Raw genomic sequence first — 19,867 nt, 5'->3', positions numbered from 1 at the left:
ATGCTGTTTAGGTTGATCCTCTTAACTTGATTGGGATCTTCTCTGGGAGTCTCAGCTTAAACTTTCAAAAGTAGGATAAGAACTCCCACCGCACAGAGTGAGAGTAATCACAACACAGTCGTTACAGAACCAGGGAAACCATTTCTCTCTCCAGTGGGACAGCCGACAGTTACACTCAATGGCCACAAGAGGGCAGTCACACTCCGGAAACCTATGCTATCACTTTCTGAATTGGCGGATTCTATTGGGCCTTTTTCTCTGGTAGTTGACTCTGGGATCAAGTGCGTTTCTCATCACCTCGGAACCTTAAGCTGACCCAGAAGGTTTAGAACTTAAAGCCCAAGGACCCTTCAGCAGTATCAGTTCTGCTGGGGGAGGGGGCTTGAGGGGGATCCAGCTGTGTCCTTTTTAGAGGTGGCAGTGGGGAGGGGCGGTGGCAATTAACAACAGTTCCCCTCCTGCAGGGGGCTGGGACACAGCTGCAGGGTGTAGGGGGGTGACAGGGAGGGCTCTGGAATTGTCTCCCTAGGGGTTTCCATGACTACAGAAGGATGCAAGCAGCCCACTTGGCTAGGTCCTTTATCTATATTGTCTCCTGGGGAGACAATGGGCCTTGGGGGTTTCTGAGCTGTGTGCATAGATCTGTGGCTGCAGCCTGGCCTTGAGTGCCCTCTCGGTGAGCCCCCTGACCCTAGCTGCTGAGGCTGAAGGAGGTGGGTAAGGGGGGCAGTCTTTGTAGTCAGCCTTGCCTTGGGGTACCACGCTGCTGCACCAGAGACTCAGTCACTTCTTAGGGCCATGGAAGTTAGATCTGAGGGTCCCTAACAGGAAGACACAGAGGCCTCCAGACACTAAATAAAAGACCTGCACTGGAATGGGGTGGAGTGGGGAGTGGGGGGCTAGCTTTGATAAACTCATGATGCTGTCTTTCCCTCACCGTGTGACTGGGTGACTTATTTCGCTTACCTGAATCTCAACATCCTTAACACATGAGGACAGCACCATTTTAGTGAACTGCTGCAGATGTCAGGCCAAAGCCTACAGACAGGAAGGTGCTCAGAGTGAGTCCGAGATTCAGAGAGGTTGAGGCCTGCCTTGAGACACAGCATTGAACAAGGACCCTCTCTCTGCCCCTCGAGTACCCATCTGTGACTTGGGGACTTAGAAAGGTGTAAGGGTGAAACGCATTGAGTTTATACAAAGTTCTTAGAAGGTTGAGGGGGTGGTTTAATCTTGAAGCCATTGCCTAGGGTGAACAGGGTCTTACTTTGATACCATGCATCAGATTAATAGCAATAACTTTTTCCTCTGTGTGTGTCCCTGTTCATTCACCCCCCCCCCTGTATATTCATGTGTGTATGTGTGTAAGTGTGTTACGTCTGTGTATCTGTGATCTGTGTGTCTGTGTGTGTCTGTGTATACATGTGTGTGTACATGTGTGTATGTGTATCTCTGTGTGTGTGTGTGTGTGTGTGTGTGTGTGTGTGTGTGTGTGTAGACCAGTGGTTGACATTGAGTGTTTTTCTCGGTTACCATCCACCTTTTAAAATTTTTTATTTTAGCTTTTTAAAATGTATGTGATGTGTATGAATGCTCTGCCTTCATGAATGCACTGACACAGCATGAATACCTGTGGCCAGCAGAGGGCAGAAGTGAGCACGGGGTCCCCTGGAACTAGCGCTAGTGTGAGCCACCATCTAGGTCCTAGAAACAGAGCCTCAGCAAAGCAAATGCTCTTAACCGAGGAGCCATCTCCAGCCCGCTTGTTTTCCTTTGTCAGAGAGTGGGTCACTCACTAAGCCTGGAGCTTGCACACTCAGCCAGACGAAGTGGCCAGCAAACTCCAGGGATGCTTCTATCTCCACAGAGCAGAGATCACAAGGGTGCTGGTATTTATCCATCTATCTACCCATCTGTCTATCTGTCTGTTCGTCCATCCATCCATCCATCCATCCATTCTTATTTTATGTACAATGATGTTTTGCCTGCTGGAGTCACAGATGGCGCTGAGATGCCGTGTGGGTGCTGGGAATTGAACCTGGGCCCTCTGGAAGAACAGCCAGTGCTTTAGTTGCTGAGCTGTATCTCCAGCCCTGCTCTGGGATTTTATGTGTGTGCTGGGTATTGAACTCGTGTTATCCCAGCAGGTGGTTTTCCATATGAGCCATCTTGCCAGTCCAAATCCAGTCCAAATCTGTGTTCTTTGCTTTCTTCCTTCCTTCCTTCATTTATTTTAGATTTATTTTATAAATGTGAGTACACTGTCACTATCTTTAGACACACCAGAAGAGGGCATCAGATCCCATTACAGATGGCTGTGAGCCACTATGTGGTTGCTGGGAATTGAACTCAGGACCTCTGGAAGAGCAGTCAGGGCTCTTAACCACTGAGCCATCTCTCCAGCCCTCTTTTTTTCTTTAATCAGGTTATCACTGTATATCTTAGCTGGCCTGAAATTCCCTCTGTAGACCAGGTTGGCTTTCCACTCACAGAGATCTGCCCACCTCTGCTGGGATTAAAGACAAGTGCCACCATGCCTGACCTCTTAAAATGTGAGTGTGTGTGTGTGTGTGTGTGATTGTTTTCAATTATGTGTATGTGTGTGCAGAGGTTGTCTATTGAATTACAATTGTCAGCTGCCTGTAAGCGCTGGGAACTGAACTTGGGTCCTCTGCAAGAACAGTAGAGTACTGGTGACCACTGAACCATCTCTCCAGGTTTCTGTTTCTCTCTCTTTCTTTGTCTCTGCCCCCTCTGTGTCTCTGCATCTGTCTGCCTGCTTGTCTGTCTGTCTGTCTGTCTGTCTGTCTCTCTCTCTCTCTCTCTCTCTCTCTCTCACACACACACACACACACACACATACACACACACCTGTTTGGTACTAAGGTCCATTATATGGTGTTGGAATATCCAGGGTGCGGAGGGGTGTTTGTGATGGTCAAGACGTTGGTAACATGGGAGTTCAAGGAGCTTTTCTGAAGAAGATGGGACTTGAGCAACAGGCCCAGGGTCTCAGAATGGAGGATCATTGTAGAAGGCGCCACACTGTGTGAAGGAAGAAAGAAGCTCAGAAGAGCTTTGTCACCTGCTGTCTAGACCTCATCATAGGCTGCTGTGTAGGAGAGGAGGGAAGGGAAAAGTTAGGGAGCTGTCCTCACTGAATCCCACTCCTGGGACGCCTTGAATAAGGCCAGCGGATCACTAACTCCATATTAATGTTAAGGAAGTGAGGGTGTACAACTATCCCCGTGGGGGTGCTGGCGATGGAGCCCAAGGCCACCTACAAGCCGGGCAAATATCACTCCAGCTACATCCTCAGCCCAGACTGCCAGGCTACTCAACTGACTGGGTCCCAAATGCATAAGTCTCAAGAAAAAAAAAAATTGCCTCATCTGCATATAGAAAACACACAAGAAAAAAGTAAAACAGATTCTTTGTATGTAAAAAAATAAATAAATACAAACAACTACAGATGGACCTCTGTTGGTAGAGGGCTTACCTCACACTGAATGAAGCCCTGGGTTCCATCTCCAGCACTGCATAAACCAGTTGTGGTGTTACACCCTGTAATCTCAGCACAGGCAGGAGAATTAGAAGTTCGAGGTTATTCTTGACTACATACTGCGTTCTAGGATAGACAAGGCCATAGGAGGCTCCACCTCAAAACAAACGAAAACCCAAGTAAACAATAACAATGAAAGACAGCAGGAAGTGGAACGTGGTGGTGGTTCTTACTCATAATCCTGGCGTTTGAGAGGCCAGGCAGATGGATTGTTGGGAGTCTGAGGCTAGCCTGGGCTACATAGGAAGTTCCAAGATAGCTTAGACTTAAAGACCTGCCTCAAAAACCAAAAACGTTTTAAGTGTGGAAATCAGCAAAGACAATTGAAATTCTTTCTGTGTCCTTGGATTGCTATGAGTATGAGGCTAGCCTGGGCTACATAAGAAGTTCCAAGATAGCTTAGACCAGAGTAAAGACCTGTCTCAAAAACCAAAGACGTTTTAAGGGTAGAATCAGCAAAGACAATTTAAATGTCCTCTGTATCCACACCCTGTGGCATTTGTAATTATGGTGCCTCCCCATTCTATGACTTTGGTAATTATGTTGCCTGTGCTATTGCCTAAGGCACTCTTGAAGGTCAGAGGAGGGGTTTTAGGATTCACTTCTGTCCTTTCACTGTGGGACCCAACTCAGGTCACCAGAGCCTCACACACCAAGTGTCCAATAAGGAACGCTGTCCTAATTAGCACCATTGACTTGACAGCCACACCCCCAATGCGGAGACCAGAGGGTGGTCCAGATGAAGGCTTCGCTCTGAGAACTTCACCTGCGGGGAGGGCGCACAGACCCTGATCTCTCCCTGGCCTCACCTCTGCACATTCACCACCTCAGGGAGCTCTCAGAATAATCTTGGTTTTGCTTTTTTCTCCGTCTGCTGAGACAGAGCCTTGCTCAGTAGCCCAGGCTATCCCTTTTACCGATGCTCTGACCTCTGACTCCTCAGTGCTAGGGATGATGGGACTGCACCTCTGTGCCTGGGTTCAGAATTACTGGGTGGGAGGCATTAGGGAGATAGCCTAGTGGTCAGGGTGTTTTCCTGGCATACCAGAGTGAATTTCCATTACCATGGGCAGCAACAACAAAACCCCAATCAACAGAGAAAGCTATTAGCCATTTAAGCACACACACACACAGACACACACACACACACACACACACACACACTATGGCTCAAAAGAAATGTTCACTTTAGACTGAAAACTCTGCCTTGCTGGTCTTCCTTCCCTAACCCAAACATATTTAATCTCTTATTCATAATTGAGGATGAAATAAAATAACTGTATGAGGAAAACCTTTCATTGACTTAACTGGGGTGTTAAGAGGTAATACGGCAGACCTGTTAAGACACTGTAGCTGTCTTCAGACACACCAGAAGAGGGCATCGGATCCCATTACAGATGGTTGTGAGCCACCATGTGGTTGCTGGGAATTGAACTCAGGACCTCTGGAAGAGCAGTCAGTGCTCTTAACCACCGAGTCATCTCTCCAGCCGAGTTTCACTGTCTTAAAACAATTTTTCCTCAACTGAAAACAAGCCAGATGTGTAAGGGCGCTCATCATTGGGAACATGGCAATCTCTGAGTCAGGAATTCTCCACGTTTTCTGTAGACCCTGCCAGAACCCGTGAGGGACTGGAGACCTGTCGTGATGGAGGAACACACTTGCTTAGCATGCACCAGACTGTGGGTTTAATCCCCAACGATACACAAAAGAACCCCAAATGTACAGACCATGAACTCTTTTTATAGGTGAGCTGAGAAAGCTAAGGGAGGAAGCTTTTCCACAGATTGCGTAGCAAGGAGGGACGGAGGCAGGGCTGGGCGTGGCGGCCTTTCCTTGCTCAGCCCGCCTTCAGCTCTTCACGGCCTGTTCCGGCCCATTTGGAAAGGAGCTCAGCGTGGCCCAGGCTTCTCAGACCATGTGTGTCCGCAGGGTTGTGTCATGCAGGCACATGTGTGGCTGTGTGAAGCTGGCCTGGTGCCGGGTCTCACAAAAACCATGTGATAAAAATCTGGTATATCTTCCTGAGATGTCAATTTAACTTAAAGAGAAAAGAGGGGGGAAAAAACGATGCCACATTTTTACACGAAGACACAGCACGGATGGCTACAGAATGTTTGAGAACAGAGGCCTCTCCTGGCATCTGAGATAATGAATGGCAGCCAGGTGGAGGGAGAAGGAGGGAGGGAGGGAGGGAGGGAGGGAGGGAGGGAAGGAGGGAGGGAAGGAGGGAAAGAGGGAGGGAAGGAGGGAAAGAGGGAGGGAGGGAGGGAGGAAGGGAAGGAGGGAGGGAGGGAGGGAGGGAGGGAGGGAGGGAGAAGGAGAGAGGGAGGGAGAAGGAGGGAGGAAGGGAAAGAGGGAGGGAGAAGGAGGGAGGGAGGGAGGGAGGGAGAGAGGGAGGGTGGGAGAGAGAGAGAGAGAGAGAGAGAGAGGGAGAGGGAGAGAGGGAGAAAGGGAGAAAGGGAGAGAGAAAGGACAGTTCTTGGTACCATATGCTAACTGGTCCTCACAACTGTCAGAGAAAGAAACTACCATTGCTCCCATTCTAAGGATGTGGACACTGCGTACAGAAATGGTTAAGTCATACATCCAAATCCGCTTAGCCAGTAAAAGGGAAAGTCTGCCACGCACAGGTATTTATTTAATCCACAGATATTAGAATGTCTGACCAGGTGACACCTTTGATCCCAGCACTTTCAGGCATAGGCACTCGGATCTCTGTGAGTTCAAGGCCAGCCTGATCCGCTGAATGAGTTCCAGGACAGCCAGGAATGCACACAAAAAAACCCTGTCTGGAAAAACAACATACAAAATCTCTGAATATCTATATTAACCATCACATGTTCAAACGGAAGCTTTAACAGGGTCACTCACATAGGAGGCTTAGGGCGGAACTCGGTTGGTAAAGTGCTTCCCTAGCAAAGGTCAACCATGGGCCAGTGAGACGGCTCACTAGGTAAAGGTGTCTGCCACCAAACCGAAGACTTGAGTTCACTCCCTAGGACTCACTTGGTAGAAGAGAACTGAGTCCTGCAAGATGTTCTCTGCTGTCTATCCACAGGCTGTGGCCTATTGTGCCCAAACGCAAACCTTAGATGGTGATGATGGTGGTGGTGATGGTGGTGAATAGGAAAAGAAGGAGAAGGGTATGACGGTGCATGTTTGTGATTTAGCTCGTAGGAGGTGGAGGCAGGAGGGTCAGAAGTTCAAGGTCAGGCCTGGAGAGATGGCTCTGCTGTTAAGAGCGCTGGCTGCTCTTCCGAGGACTCCAGTTCAACTTCCAGCACCCATGGGGCAGCTCAGAGCTGTCTGTAACTCCAGTTCCAGGGGAACTGCTGCCCTCTTCTGGCCTCCTCAGACACTGCATGCATGTGCCGCACAGATATGCGGCTGACAGAACATTTACACACTTACAGTAAAACATAAACACATATATATATTTTTTTTTTTTTTATGGAGAGATGGATCAATGGTTAAGGGCACTGGCTGCTCTTCCAGAGGACCTGAGTTCAATTCCCAGCAACCACATGGTGGCTCACAACCATCTGTAATGGGATCTGATGCCCTCTTCTGGTGGGTCTGAAGACAGCAATAGTGTACTCACATACATAAAATAATTTTTTTTTTAAAGTTCAAGGCCATTGTTTTATATTTTATATGGAGGGAGTTGGAGAGGAATCTGGTAAGAAGAAAAAGGGGCAATGTAGAAAGAACAGGAGGGGTGGAGGACAGAGCAGATAGGAGGACAAATACCCCTCCTGGACTTTTTTGGCTAGAAGGCTGTGAGAGGCTGCTCACAGTGAACAGGTCACTAGACCAAGCATCTGGTCCCTGACCCCTAGAGTTTGGCTTTTCAGTCCCAGGTCTGTGAGTATTTCTTTTCCTTATGACCTTGTCTAAGTCATCATCTATTCTGGGATGCTGTTTCTTCTCAGGGATGGCAGAGAGGCACCTCAGGCACAGAGAGGTTAAGCAGTTTGTCCAAGGTGCCAGAGCTCAGGAGTGGAGTCCAGCTGATGGCCTGCCTGCTCAGTTTGTTCCTTAAGTACTGGTGGGCTCCCCTGGACGGGCTGTCGAGCTGTGGAGATTACACCCACTGCAAAGGCAGCCCTGGGATGCTGAGTTCTGCCTCTGGGGGGGGGGGCTGTGAGGGAATGTGACACTGCACCCCGCAGACTCCTTGGTGGGAGGTCACCCATCAAGTGCCAGGAGCTTTACACGTGTCATCGATGCAGCTAGGCTCTGAGAGGAAAATGACTTAGCTGTGGTGGCAAAGCCGATTAAGGACAAAGCCAGGAATCCAGCCAGGTGTGTCTGCTTCGAGGGTCACGGAAATCATGCTCCAGAAGAGCTGCCGTGGCTGGGACGTTTGTATGCTGTGTGGATCAGTATGGGCTTTTGCAGTGTGTGTGTGTGCAAATGTGTGTCCAAGGACATGTATGTGCAGACTCCAGAGGTCGGGGTCAGACATCTTCTTCTACCGTTATTTAACTTATATTTGAGACAGGGCCTCTCACTGAACCTGGAGCTCAGGGGTTGGGCCATAATGACTTACTAGTAACCCGCCCCCACTCCCCGGGGCCTTCCTGTCTCTTCCTTCCCTGGTACCCAGATTACAAGCACAGGCTGCTGTGCCGGCTTTTTATGTGAGTGTTGGAGATGAGGACTCAGGGGTCCTCAGTGCCTGCATAGTAGGCTCTTTCCTAACTGAGCCATCTTCTCAGTCTCAAAGCTTTAAGTAATGAGATCCTTCTCTTTTTACTTGAAGATGGGAATGGTGTTAGAGGTCAAACGGCTACTGCTCAGCTGGGTCCCCAAGCTGTGCAAAAATTCTAAAGCCTCGCAGACAGCAAACACTGGGCACTCCGAGAAGACCCTAATGGCTTAGGGTCACAGGACCTCAGGGGGTGAGATGGGAGACACACCCTTCCTTCAGACTGTGTTGTCACGTAGGCTGTAAGGTGCTGTGCACTCCTGACAGGCTCTTTTGAACAGTGTCTTGATGTTCTGGTCTATGCATCTGCATCTGCAATGAAAGGGGTGATTGGCAGGTTGTAGGACCCCCCACCAGGATAAGTCCTGGGAGAAAACCAAGAGACCATGAATAGTGAGTGCAGCTTGTCATACATCTGGACGCCGCTGGCAGACCCATCGGACCTCCAGCCCTGGTGAGGATGGGGGGGGTGCGAGATGGGGAGAATGTGTTCATCTGTATTGGTGCCCCCCCCCAAGTCTTCCACTTAACCTACAGGGCCTTGGCACAGGGTACAGAGGCCAGTGTCTTAAAACTGTTTGTTGGGATGCTAGAAAGAGCACAGGCTGACAAACCAAAGAAGACTCCGTAAGAAGAACCAGCGTCATGGAGTGGGTGAGCCATCCTGGAGACTCAGCTGGGCCTAAGTTCTTTCCTGCTGTACACTACACACGTCTAGCCTCAACCCCACTCCCTGCCAGCGACCACCTTGATGTAGGGTAATGAGTTCCGGATGTGTCTGTAAGAAGGCCGCTCAGCCGCCGGGGCAGTTCTCACAGGCTTCCTTCCCTCCCGGCGCTGAGGTGCAGGGAAAGGGCTGGGCCGGGGCAGAGCATAAGTGTCCTCCTGAGCACCCTCTTCAGAGCCTCTTCAGGGTTGTGCCTTCCAGCAGCCCCCCCCCCCGAAGTTATTCTGTAAGAATTGTGGGTGAAGCTCTTGTGGCAAGACTCCAGCTCACCCCATCCCCAAAGCAGGCATGACAGTACGCCCTGGCTGAGGGACACCTCCGTGGCTGGTGGTTGGAAAGACCTAGAATCTAGGAGGTTTAGGCTCAAGCTTTTCTTCTTCTTCTTCCTCCTCCTCCCCCTCCCCCCTCCCCATCCCCCTCCCCATCCCCCTCCTCCTCCCCCCCCCTCCTTTTTCCTGTCCTGGAACTTGTGGACCAGTCTGGTCTTGAACTCTCCCTTGTACTTTTATGCTTAGATCGTTCAGTGTTTCCTGTCCAATGTTCTTTTTTAAGAATTATTTATTTTATGGGAATTGGTGTTTTGCCTGAATGCGTAACTGTGTGGAAAGTGTTGGGTTCCCTGGAAGTGGAGTTATGGACAGTTGTGAGCCCTCCGTGTGGGTGTCAAACTCAGGACCTCTGGAAAAACAGCTAGTGCTCTTAACCACTGAGCCATCTCTCCAGTGCCCCATGCACTGGTCTTTTGTAGCTTTTTGAGATAGAGTCTTCTGTTGCTGAGATTGGCCTCCGGAGGACTTTATAAAAGTGGGTTGTGTGTGACTGTGTTTGGGGCATGTGCATGCTGAAGCATGCACGGAAGATCAGAGGACAACACGGGAGGGTGTTCTTTTCTCATAATGGACGCTCTGGGGATTGAACTCTGGTCCTCAGGCTTGGCAGCTAGTTCCTTTAACCTGCTGAGCTTGGCCTCCAGTTCTCAATGTAGTGGAAGATGGCCTTAAATTCTTGATCTTTCTGCCTCTACCTTCCAAGTATAGGGATAACCGGTATTCACTGCCTCGCCTGACTCCACGTACGTATTTATTTTAGAGATTTATTTTCATTATCTGGGTATGATATGTGTGCTCATGCCCATGATGGCCACAAGAGGGCGCTGGTTGCTCTGGATCTGCAGTGTGTGCTGGGAACCAAACTCTGGCTTTCCGGAAGACCAGGCTAGTTTTTCTTTTTAACCTGTGAGCCCCCTCGCCAACTCCTTATTTTTACTTTTAAGATTATTTTTTGCTTCGTATCCAAGACTCCTGCATTTGTATTTAGGATTCTCCTGACTCGACCTCCTCAGTGCTCAAGTTAGAGGTCAAGACAAGACTCTTAAGTAGCACGTGACATCACATCCTACTTACAGAAAGCTGCCCTTCCTTACATAGCTTGTCAAAGGCAACCCCAAATCTTGGTCTCCAGGACCCTTTATTCTGGCCACAAGCCATTACACAGCTAGTTGGAACCCCAGTTCGAGCCACTCTCTGACCCATTAGTGGGCTTGCAGACTGACCCTCTCATAATTACAACATCGACCCCTTAGCCTGGCCTCGGACTGTGAAACCTGACTGGAGAGAGAATAATCAGAGAACTCTGGCGTCAAGTAGGGTGTCACAGCCAGCTTCGGGCGGGGTGGGGTGGGAGGACAGGGAAGCCTGGTGGCCGGAGGCCACTCTCGGAAGGTCGGCAAGGCCTTGTGCAGGGCAAGTCGCAGGCGACCGAGGAATGTGCGCTGCCTGAAAGAATGAAGGAAGGAAGGAGCGGGATGCGATGCAGGCGGCCTCCGGGCCGAGAGTCAGGAAACCCGGGTGGGGGTGCGGCTAATGCTGCAGCGGCCAGAGCTCCGATGGGGGCAGCGCGGGAGCAGTGGGGTCAGTGACTCGGCCGGGTGTGTAAGTGTGTGTGTGTGTGGGGGGGATTGGCTCCCCCCAGGCCGGGTTGGAAGCTGCAAGCCTTGCTGCTGGCAGAGCAGCGGGGGCGCCGCGAGGCTCCGGATGGGCTGCAAGCCCCGCCCGCAGGCTGCGGAGGGAGCCGGAGCCAGAGTGGAGCCAGAGCTCAGACATCCGGGCGCCAGCGAACACCTGCGAGCGGCCCCCAGGGCCCGCGGGGGGCGGGGGAGCGCGGGCAGCGGGGCGGGGGCGGGGCCGAGCTGGGGGCGGGGCCGGGAGCCACGCCCTCCCAGCCTCTGGGCCACGTGGGCCGAGACTCAGCCCTGCCCTGGCGCCGGGCAGCCGCTTCTCGCCTGGAGGCGGGCTAGTGGGTAGAGCTGCACTTTTGCGGGAAAGCGAGCGCCAGAAGTTTTTAAGGGTGCAGCCGGGGGGTGGGGGGTGGCCTGGGAAAGAGTGGTAACTACGGACTGCCATAACTCTTCGGAAGACTTGAGATTGAAGAGGGGCGTCCCATTCTTGGAAGGCCACCCTTTGCAAGTGTCGCGGGCAGGAATTTGAATCCCTGCTTTGTCGATTTAGGAATTGTATAGCCATGTGCTAACATATATGTGTTTTTGTGTGTGCTTGCGTGCGTGCTTGTGTGTGCTTCGGAGCTTGCGAGATCAGCTCAGGACTCTAAATTACATAGTTAAAAGGAAGCCAGGAATATATTTCATGTGTGGTCTTTTATCTGAACCATACAATTTCAGGGGATGTACCATCATTCCATTTCATGCAGAACTAAGATAACTTTCGTGTTTATTTTTTTTCCTCCACAAACTCTTACTGGGCTCTTTCCCCAGTCACTTCTGACAGAAGTAGAGATGAGAACCCAGACTTTAAAACTAGAGGAAGCCGTCTTTCCTAAATTCCATCTCCCGCTTCCTTGCTGTGACCTTGATCAACCTATTCAAGATAACTCACCTTGCTGATTAGAAAAAAGATTAGGCTGAAATGGACTCGGAGCACCTGTAGGCACGCCCCTAAATGATTACCACAGCAGACTACCTCAGAGGTTTCTGACCTAGGGCTAAACTGCTTTCAGTTTCTAATGACTAATGGATTGGCGAGATGGTCCTAAGCTTTTGTCCCGGCCACCTGAACTGCTCAGCCCTGGGAGTCTTGACAAGCAATTTCCTTGGAATTAGCTTAATAATGCCTCGTAGGTGTGTGAGGCATTTCAAAGAAGTTTCCCATCATTATCTTGGGTCCTTGGAGGCAGCTGGGCTCCCGGTGAAGCGACTTGCTCCACAGAAGCTTCAGGCCCTTCCCTGGTGAACTTCCTAAGTGAACAGAGCCTCAGAACTGTTGCTTGGTACAAATTCGGAAACTCGCTCATGGGAGGGGTAGCCTGCAGTTCTCAGGCAACCCAGGACTTATTCAGAGAACAGAGCATACGTTATTAACACAACCCAAGATGGATGCCACTGGAGTCTTAAATTTAAGGCAAAGTCTTCTCACATAGAAACAGGACCCCAGGAAGGGGGGAGGTCTGCTATTACTCTGCAAAATTCCCTGTGTGATTTCTGAAGGATGCGCATATCTTCCACCAGCTCAGAGGAAACCAGGTCCCAGAACAGGTTAAAAACTACTAGTGAGACTAGAAGGACGATTGGCGAAGAGGTTGTTCCCCCCTTCCCCCACGACCCTGCTTCACCCCAGAAAGCTCACCAGGGTTAATGCTCAAAGGGTAATGAGATGTTATGAAACAGAAGTTAACACATGCCAAGGCCGACACAGATGAGATCATATAAACAGGAATTCAGTGAGGAAGGGGGTCTGATGCAGCCCACCTGGGGAGGCACCTCGTTGGGGGGTGGATAAAGGGGGCACGAATTGATAGCTTCGTTGCCTTTTGCCCAACTCCCAGGCCTGACCCCAAAAATGGCCAGTCTAATGCCAACCACAATACTACTTACTACTATTCTTCAAATCCCAGGTCAAAGTTTACTGAACATTAAGGGAAACTTTAAAGAGGGTTCCCCAGCTAGCCTGCACCCCCGAAAAATGGCTGCAGATTTGAGGTAACAGCCTGCTTGTTTGTTTTTTTAAGATTTATTTTATGTATGAGTACACTGATACCAACTTCAGACACACACCAGAAGAGGGCATCAGATCCCGATTCAGACGGTTGTGAGCCAATATGTGATTGTTAGGAATTAAACAAGACCTCTGCAAGAGCAGTCAGCGTCCGTAACCATTGAGCCATTTCTCCAGCTCCAGGTTTGGTTTTCCTATACAGGATCTTTACTATGTAGCTCTGGCCATCCTGGAACTCACTACATATATATAGCCTGGTCTCAAACCCGGAAGAGGTCTGTATGTCTTTGCCTCACAAATGCTGAAAACCTGGATCCCCAGGGTTTCTTTCTCCAAGTTTTGAAGTCTGGGAGGAAGCCAGACCAGAAAGCACAAAGGGGAAGCAGGCCTGGCGGCTTATTTAATATAAAATGGTTCATCCCCACACTTTATACCGAGGAGCCAGGAAGGTATGCCCAATAATCTGTAGCATCTAAGAGCGGCTGCAGAGTAAAGAACTAAAAAAAAAAAAAAAAAAAAAAGACTCACACTTGTAGGAGAGGCTCCTGTAATTGAGAGTAAGGACCACAAGTCCTTGCCTTTAACCTCCAATGGATCTGAGGAGTCCTATGTCGAGCCCTTCCTACTAAGCCACCCTACCCCCTCAGTTTCAACTGAGAACTTTCTCATCCCCCTAAAAGGGTATGCTAATCTTGCTCATCCCAAACTCCCTGGAGGGCGAAAGATATCACAACCAAGTTTTCAAAAACCGTTTATTATGCAAAATGTTAACTTTTATAAAAAGTTTAATATACATCACATGATTACAGAAAGTCACCTTCCTGTAAAAAAGGTACAAAAGCTATATACTCTATTATAGAGTTCATAATCAGGGCAGCAGAGCTTCTCTCAGAGGGAACCAGAAGACCAGCTCTTGCGCTGCCTTGGCAGAGTGTGGAGGGTAGCCACTCGCACCCCCCCCCACATACACCCTCGACACCCCATTCTCGGAAAAGCCAGTCCTTTAAGACTCGAGTCAGGGTGGGGACAGAGTGACGTTGCCCAGCAGCTGACCGGCGAGTGCAAGCTCTTGAGGCCACCCAAAGTTCAGTCCTTCGCTCTCGGGCTCCAGGTCCAGCCTCGAGGCATGAGTTCAGGGTAAGTGGAGAGGGCTGAGCAAGATCGATGCTCATCCATGCCCTCAGGCTTCCGGCTGGAGAAGAGGGTCCCAGAGTCCCAGGGTCCCAGGCGGAACGGGCGCCAGCACCTGCGTTCTGGGCGGGGGAGGAGAAGAGCGAGGGAGCCGTCAGTTTCCGCCGAGCGCGCCCAGGCGGAGGATGCCGCAGACTGGCCGGCGCCAGGGAGGAAACTCGGTCTCTACCTCCAGCTGATAACTCCGCGCCCCACACTGCCTCCACCCAGTTGGCGCCAAAGGACCACAGGCGGAGTCACCACTCCCCCTCCCGCTTGGAAATAACACTAGTGGAAGGGAGGGGGGCTCCTTTTACTGAAAAACTCATTTGGTGCGACCCGCGCGCCCACTCCCCTGGGCTCTGGCCACCCGGGATGAGCACAGACAGCGTGCCTTAGGAATGCACGGGATATTGACATTGGTTCTGTCTTTTATTCTCTTTTATTCTAAGTGATCACGGAGAAGTCTTTTGCCTCTCGGTGGCTTGGCTTTCTCTAAACCCTAAGCCTCCCAATGTTCTGTCAAAGGTAGGATTTCCCATGCAAACCTCCCTCCTCGCCCGTTTCAGGAGAAAACTTACCGGGAGGTGCCAGGACGACCGGGTCAGTGGCAAAAGCTCCTCTTGTCCTTGGAGATCACAAGTTCTGGAGTGAGTTCAGCTGTCTGAGAAAGGATAAGAGACGAGTTAGCCAAGGCACTCAGAGGATCCGGTGGGGAAGACCCGCAGCATTCCCAACCCGCACGCTCAGATCAGCCCGGTCTGGCTCCTTCCCGTACCTGGATCGGGAGGTGCGGACCGTCCGGGGGTCCAGGCGCCGGCTCTGCCAGGACCACCTGAAGGTCGAGGATGTAGTCTATGACACGCTGCAGGATTTCCACCTGGCTAAGCTGAGTGCCCCGCGGGACTCCGGGCACCAGTTCCCGCAGGCGCGAGTAGCAGTGGTTCATGTCGTCCAAGAGGCTAAGAGGCTCTTCGGCCGACGGGCTCTTACCGCGACCTCGAGCGATGGCCAGGCTACGTTCCGACAGACAACACACCGCCTCGTAGCAGCCGCGCACCGGGCTCAGCGCCTTCATGTTGGAGAGTAAAGGTAAAAGAGCAGAGAAGGACACCTAAAGCAGCAAACTGTGCGAGCGCGCCTGCTGCTGCCCGCTCTTATAGTGTCCGCTCTAGGACACACCCCTTATTCAAAACAGACCGCCAAGGCTCCACCCCCGCCCACCCTGGGCACCGCCTCCCCAGCCCTGGGCGTTCACAGTGGGTTTAAATTGCTAACAGGCTTCCTCAGGCTGGTCTGACGCCGGGGACCGCCGAGCCTCGGATGCGAGGAATGAGGAAGCACTGATAGCGAGGAGAGGCGGGGCTCTTGAGCCAGCACAGATTTGGAAAAAAAAAAAAAAAAAAATCACTTAAAACCATTAACTTTTAAGAATTTGCCTTTTCTGGAGGCGCCCAAGTTCTTTGAGGTCCCCTCCCCCCTGTCCAATACTGGTTCGAACCCACAGCTCCGAGGTCATAAATCCCTTAAACAACTAAAGAAACTAAAGAGTCTCTCTCCTCTCTCAAGAATTTTCAAGAGAAAAACTTGTAAGGAATTAGTGCCGCCTTGTTCCCCAATTTGCTGCTCGTCTGACCTCCAGACTCACTGGCGTCAGGAATTATCTTGTGACCAGAGGGGGGAAAAATTAATTGCGGTGAAGCTGAGGTTACAATGAAGAAAACAGATTTGGGCTAGGCGCTGAGACTGCAGAAGGAGGAGGGAAGGGGAGGTTTGAGCAAAGAACACTATTTATCTGAGCAACAGGGGAAAAGGGGGTAAGAGAGAGAAGAAAGCAGCCTGAGTCCAATCCTTTTCCATGGAGTAAGAAAAACCGAGGACCTTTTGCACCATGAACTCCTTAAGGAACTAAACATATGCCCAGTTGTGTTTTGGAAGTGAATTTGATTCGAATTTTGGACAAGGTTTCAAATATGGAGGGTACAAGGAATGCTTGCTGCATAAACCTTTTTAGAAGGTTCCCTCCGTGGGCATACATACACCAAATGGGTCAGCAGTCTAACTTCTGCATCCTCGTTTTGCACAATCTCCCTCGCTCTGCACACTGCACGGTCTGAGAAGAAAGTGATAGCAATTTCATCGCCCTGTGGTCTGTCCCTTTCTGCTGTGGAAGGGCAGCCACCTGGACATGATTATTCCTAGTCCTGCTGAAGAAGCCCTGGTCACCATCTGAGACAGCAGGAGAGGAGCCAGAAGGCAGGCAAACCCATATTGCAAAAGGGACAGTGCACTCTATTCTTTTGCCTGTCTCTGCTTCCCAGAACCTGAAAGCCTCTGCAGTTCTCAAATTCTGGTTTCCGTCTTGGAAGAGAACAGGTGGGGTTCCTCCGCAGTCATAAATGCCTTCTTAATCGATCAGCCTGGTAAATATTTATGGAGTTGCTTCACAAGAAACACAGGCTCCTGCTCTCGAGAATCTCACAATGTCTGGGGACAAGATTAACACAGGAAACAATTAAGCGATCAGTAGTGTGTGGCATTGGTCATCAGAACAATGGGACCTCTGAGCTGGGACAGTTCCAATAGTTGGAAGGACTGGTCCAGGGAGCCAGAGCCCTGGGTTCAATCCGACACCTCTGCCATTTGCTGGTTATCTACAGATAATCTTGAGCAAACCCAGCTTTGATTAGCCATATAAGGAGAGAGAGAGAGAGAGAGAGAGAGGAGAAAGAGAGAGAGAGGGCACTAAAGGATTATTATAAATACTTTCTGACTCAGAACCCCAGATGCTTGTCTGACAGTTGGATGAGGTGTGTGGACCAGCACAGTGCATATAAACTGGCTCTCTCGTATGACATCACAGGTAAACCAGTCTGGAAGCTTCATTCTTCCCATCATACCTTGGGCCCCTGTGTCCCAAGAAAGATGGCTCTGAAAAGTTTTCTCCTGGAAACACTGTTTCACAGTAACACAGGAAGGATCTAACCTGGGAAAACACAAGGCAGACTGTATACGCTGAAGAAGTCAAATGCCAGGGATGTGGTCACGGGAAGGGAAATCTCCTTGGCTGTGTGGACTCCTTGAAAACTGAACAGAGAACCCTTTCTTCGGCTGCCGTGAAGACTTACTTCTGTTTGTATGTGCAAAATAGTTAAGTCAGGAGCTTCTAGAAAAATCATGGCCTTCAGTGCCCCGTAGACCTATGTTCAAAACGTAACTTGTTTTTATTTCCCTAGCTGTGTGAATCTGGAATAAATTATTCTTCGAGCCTCAGTCTTCAGGCCTGTTAAATGGAGCTAATGAAACTGACCCCTTTTGTTTATTTTTTGAGACAGGGTTTCTTTGTGTAACCCTGGCTGTCCTGGAACTCTCTGAGTAGATTAGGCTGGTCTCAAACTGTGAGACCATCTGCCTCCCTAGTGCTGGGAATAAAGGGGCACACTACTATACCCGACTCTGACCTAATTTATCTTAAGAAAAAAAAAAGGCCTTTGATCTCAGCACTCAGGAGGCAGAGGCAGGCAGGTAGCAGTGAGGTTCCTGGCCAGCCTGGTCTACATAGTGAGTTTCAGGATAGCCAGGGAATAGCGAGTGAAACCCTGTCTCAAGAAAGAAAAGAATCATACAGTTCTTCTCTGAGAATAGCACACTCCTCCTTCCCTCCGTCTTCATGGGGCCAGATGTGCAGTAGGTGTTTAGCCCACCCAGGTCCACTATCTCCCCGTCCTCCATTACTACGTCTGTTGCCTCAGGGTTGGATAGCCGGTCGCTGGGTTTACAGTTTGTAAAGTACCTTCATATAGCATTTATGATTTCCTCATGACGCTTCCAGGCTGAAATAGCCGTAGGCTATGTGGGGCTAGGGCAGAAAGGTGCTGTGGGGTTATCAAGCCGCATTCTGTCCTTCTGCATGCCAATAACTCACCGTTGGACCCAAATCCTTTCTTCCTGGACCTTACTTTGGGGGAGGGAGCAAATGACCTTTAAGGGTCTTTTCTGACCTAAGAGTCTAAGTCTGAAAGGAGCGGGTTTCGGTCGGGTTGGGATCACTGAATAGATTTAAACCCCAAAGGCTCTCTCTTGCCTGCACAGCAGACTGGCCGGCTCGCCCTGGCCTTCTGCAACTTGTTTAGCGGTGGCGGGGCCTCAGCCTCTTACTCCAAACGCCTCTGAACTTTCTGTTCCCAGTTCTGCTCCTTTTACCAGCTTTTTCCCCCCTCTTGCATTTTTTATTTTTATGAAAGGATGTCATTAAGGCTTTTGTCTGCGCTGTTTTTGTTTCAGAACTTTTCCCACAATCCTATTTTTTGTTGAGGAATCCGCTCCTTTGCCCAGCTGTGGGTCCGGGTCCCACAGCTGTGTTGATCTAAGACTCAGCCCCAGACAGCCTGGCGCCAGGGTGGGACGTCATGCGTTCACACAGGGATGCGTGTCCCAGGCAACCTTTCCTCGGGCAGTCACCGGCCGGCGACTGCCTCTCCCACCAATGAGCGCCGGACACCCGAGATGGGGGCGGGGCCTGCGCCACCCCAGCCGGCGAGCGGCTTGTGAATAGCAGATGCTGAGACCTTGATAACGTCCCCTGAATTGGGGCCCTTTAAAGCCCCCCTTTCTCTTTTAGTTCTTTTGTTTCTCCCTTTTCTTTCCATCTTCCTCCTTTCAGTCTGTGTATAGATAACTTTTCTCTTTCCTTCCCCCCCCCCCGCTTTTAACTATCTCCTCCTAGTGTCAGGAATCATTTTGTAAGCATTTCCAGGAACTGCATCTTCCTCTGCCAAAATTATAAAAAGGAAAAAAAAAAAAAAAAAAAAAAAAAAAGGAGCCCATGTTGTGCTCTCTGATTTTTTTTTTTTTTTTTTTTTTTTTGAGGAGCTGGCAGAACTGCAAGCTATTACTGTTTGGTCTTTAGAAATTTAAGACGTGGTGGTAGTGGGGTCTCTCTGCTGTGAATTTCAAAGTCAATGTCATGATGATGAGGATTGCAGATGTCTTGCTTAAACTGGGCTGCTGTCAACCTAGCTGGCTATCTTTTCTCCATGTGTAGACTTGGGGATCCAGGTGACCTTAGAGCCTTGTCCGAAGTTACATAGAAGGTCTGTGAATGTGTTAGCCGTGTATGTATATGTAACTGCAGTCACACATGTGCCACAATGTGTATGTGCCACAGTGTATTTGAGAATGTCAGAATACAACTTTTGGGAACCAGGTTCTTTCCTTCTACTCTGGGTCCAGTGATCAAATGCAGACCTTCAGGAGTCCAGGGCAAGCACTTTTATACTGAGCCATCTTGCCGGGCCCATGCGGTTTTTCGATATCTACCTATTTGTTGAGAAAGTGGCTGTGAAGTTGTTCTGGGAGCCTGTCCCTCCTTCTCTGGGCAAATTTGAACCCCAAAGTACAACCCAAGAACCTGAGGACACGAGTAAGGAACAGGAGACCCCGGCGTTGGCTAGGTTACTCACCCTCACGTTGTCTCCCTTAGGCTGCTCCTTCTCAGTTATCAGCTCCATAAGATTGGGAAGAAAATGATATTTACCATCTGACAGCTGGGAGGACCGTGGGGACAAAGGATGTGAAGTCAGAACCTTTCCGTGATTTGATGTGTTTGGTGGGATCTAAGATACCCCTGGAAGTTGGTCTTCCTCTAGAAGTAGTTGCCAGAAATGTGGGTGTTCCTAAGAAAGACA

The 19,867-nt window shown here is 50.1% G+C and overlaps 1 protein-coding gene across 1 annotated transcript; it reads right to left on the bottom strand.

Annotated features, from left to right (window-relative positions):
- Positions 1-13,764: 13,764 nt before the first annotated feature.
- ID3 (inhibitor of DNA binding 3) lies at positions 13,765-15,879 on the bottom strand. The gene is made up of 3 exons (XM_080920881.1): positions 14,959-15,879; positions 14,762-14,844; positions 13,765-14,263 (listed from the first exon to the last, which is right to left on the bottom strand). The coding sequence occupies exons 1-2, from the start codon at positions 15,256-15,258 to the stop codon at positions 14,785-14,787; spliced, it is 360 nt and encodes a 119-aa protein (XP_080777007.1). The 5' UTR covers positions 15,259-15,879; the 3' UTR covers positions 13,765-14,263; positions 14,762-14,784.
- Positions 15,880-19,867: the final 3,988 nt, after the last annotated feature.

Source organism: Micromys minutus, assembly GCF_963924665.1.
Source record: "Micromys minutus genome assembly, chromosome: 9".
Taxonomy (NCBI): Eukaryota; Metazoa; Chordata; class Mammalia; order Rodentia; family Muridae; genus Micromys; species Micromys minutus.
Note: the sequence above shows the minus strand (reverse complement) of the source record. Positions and strands in the feature narration are given on the sequence as shown.

Excerpts from the sequence above, each read along its gene's own strand:
- ID3 (XM_080920881.1), bottom strand. The coding sequence starts at position 15,258 with ATGAAGGCGCTGAGCCCGGTGCGCGGCTGCTACGAGGCGGTGTGTTGT. Across the intron at positions 14,845-14,958 it reads GTCCGCACCTCCCGATCCAG|ACAGCTGAACTCACTCCAGA; the intron begins GTACGGGAAGGA and ends ATCCTTTCTCAG.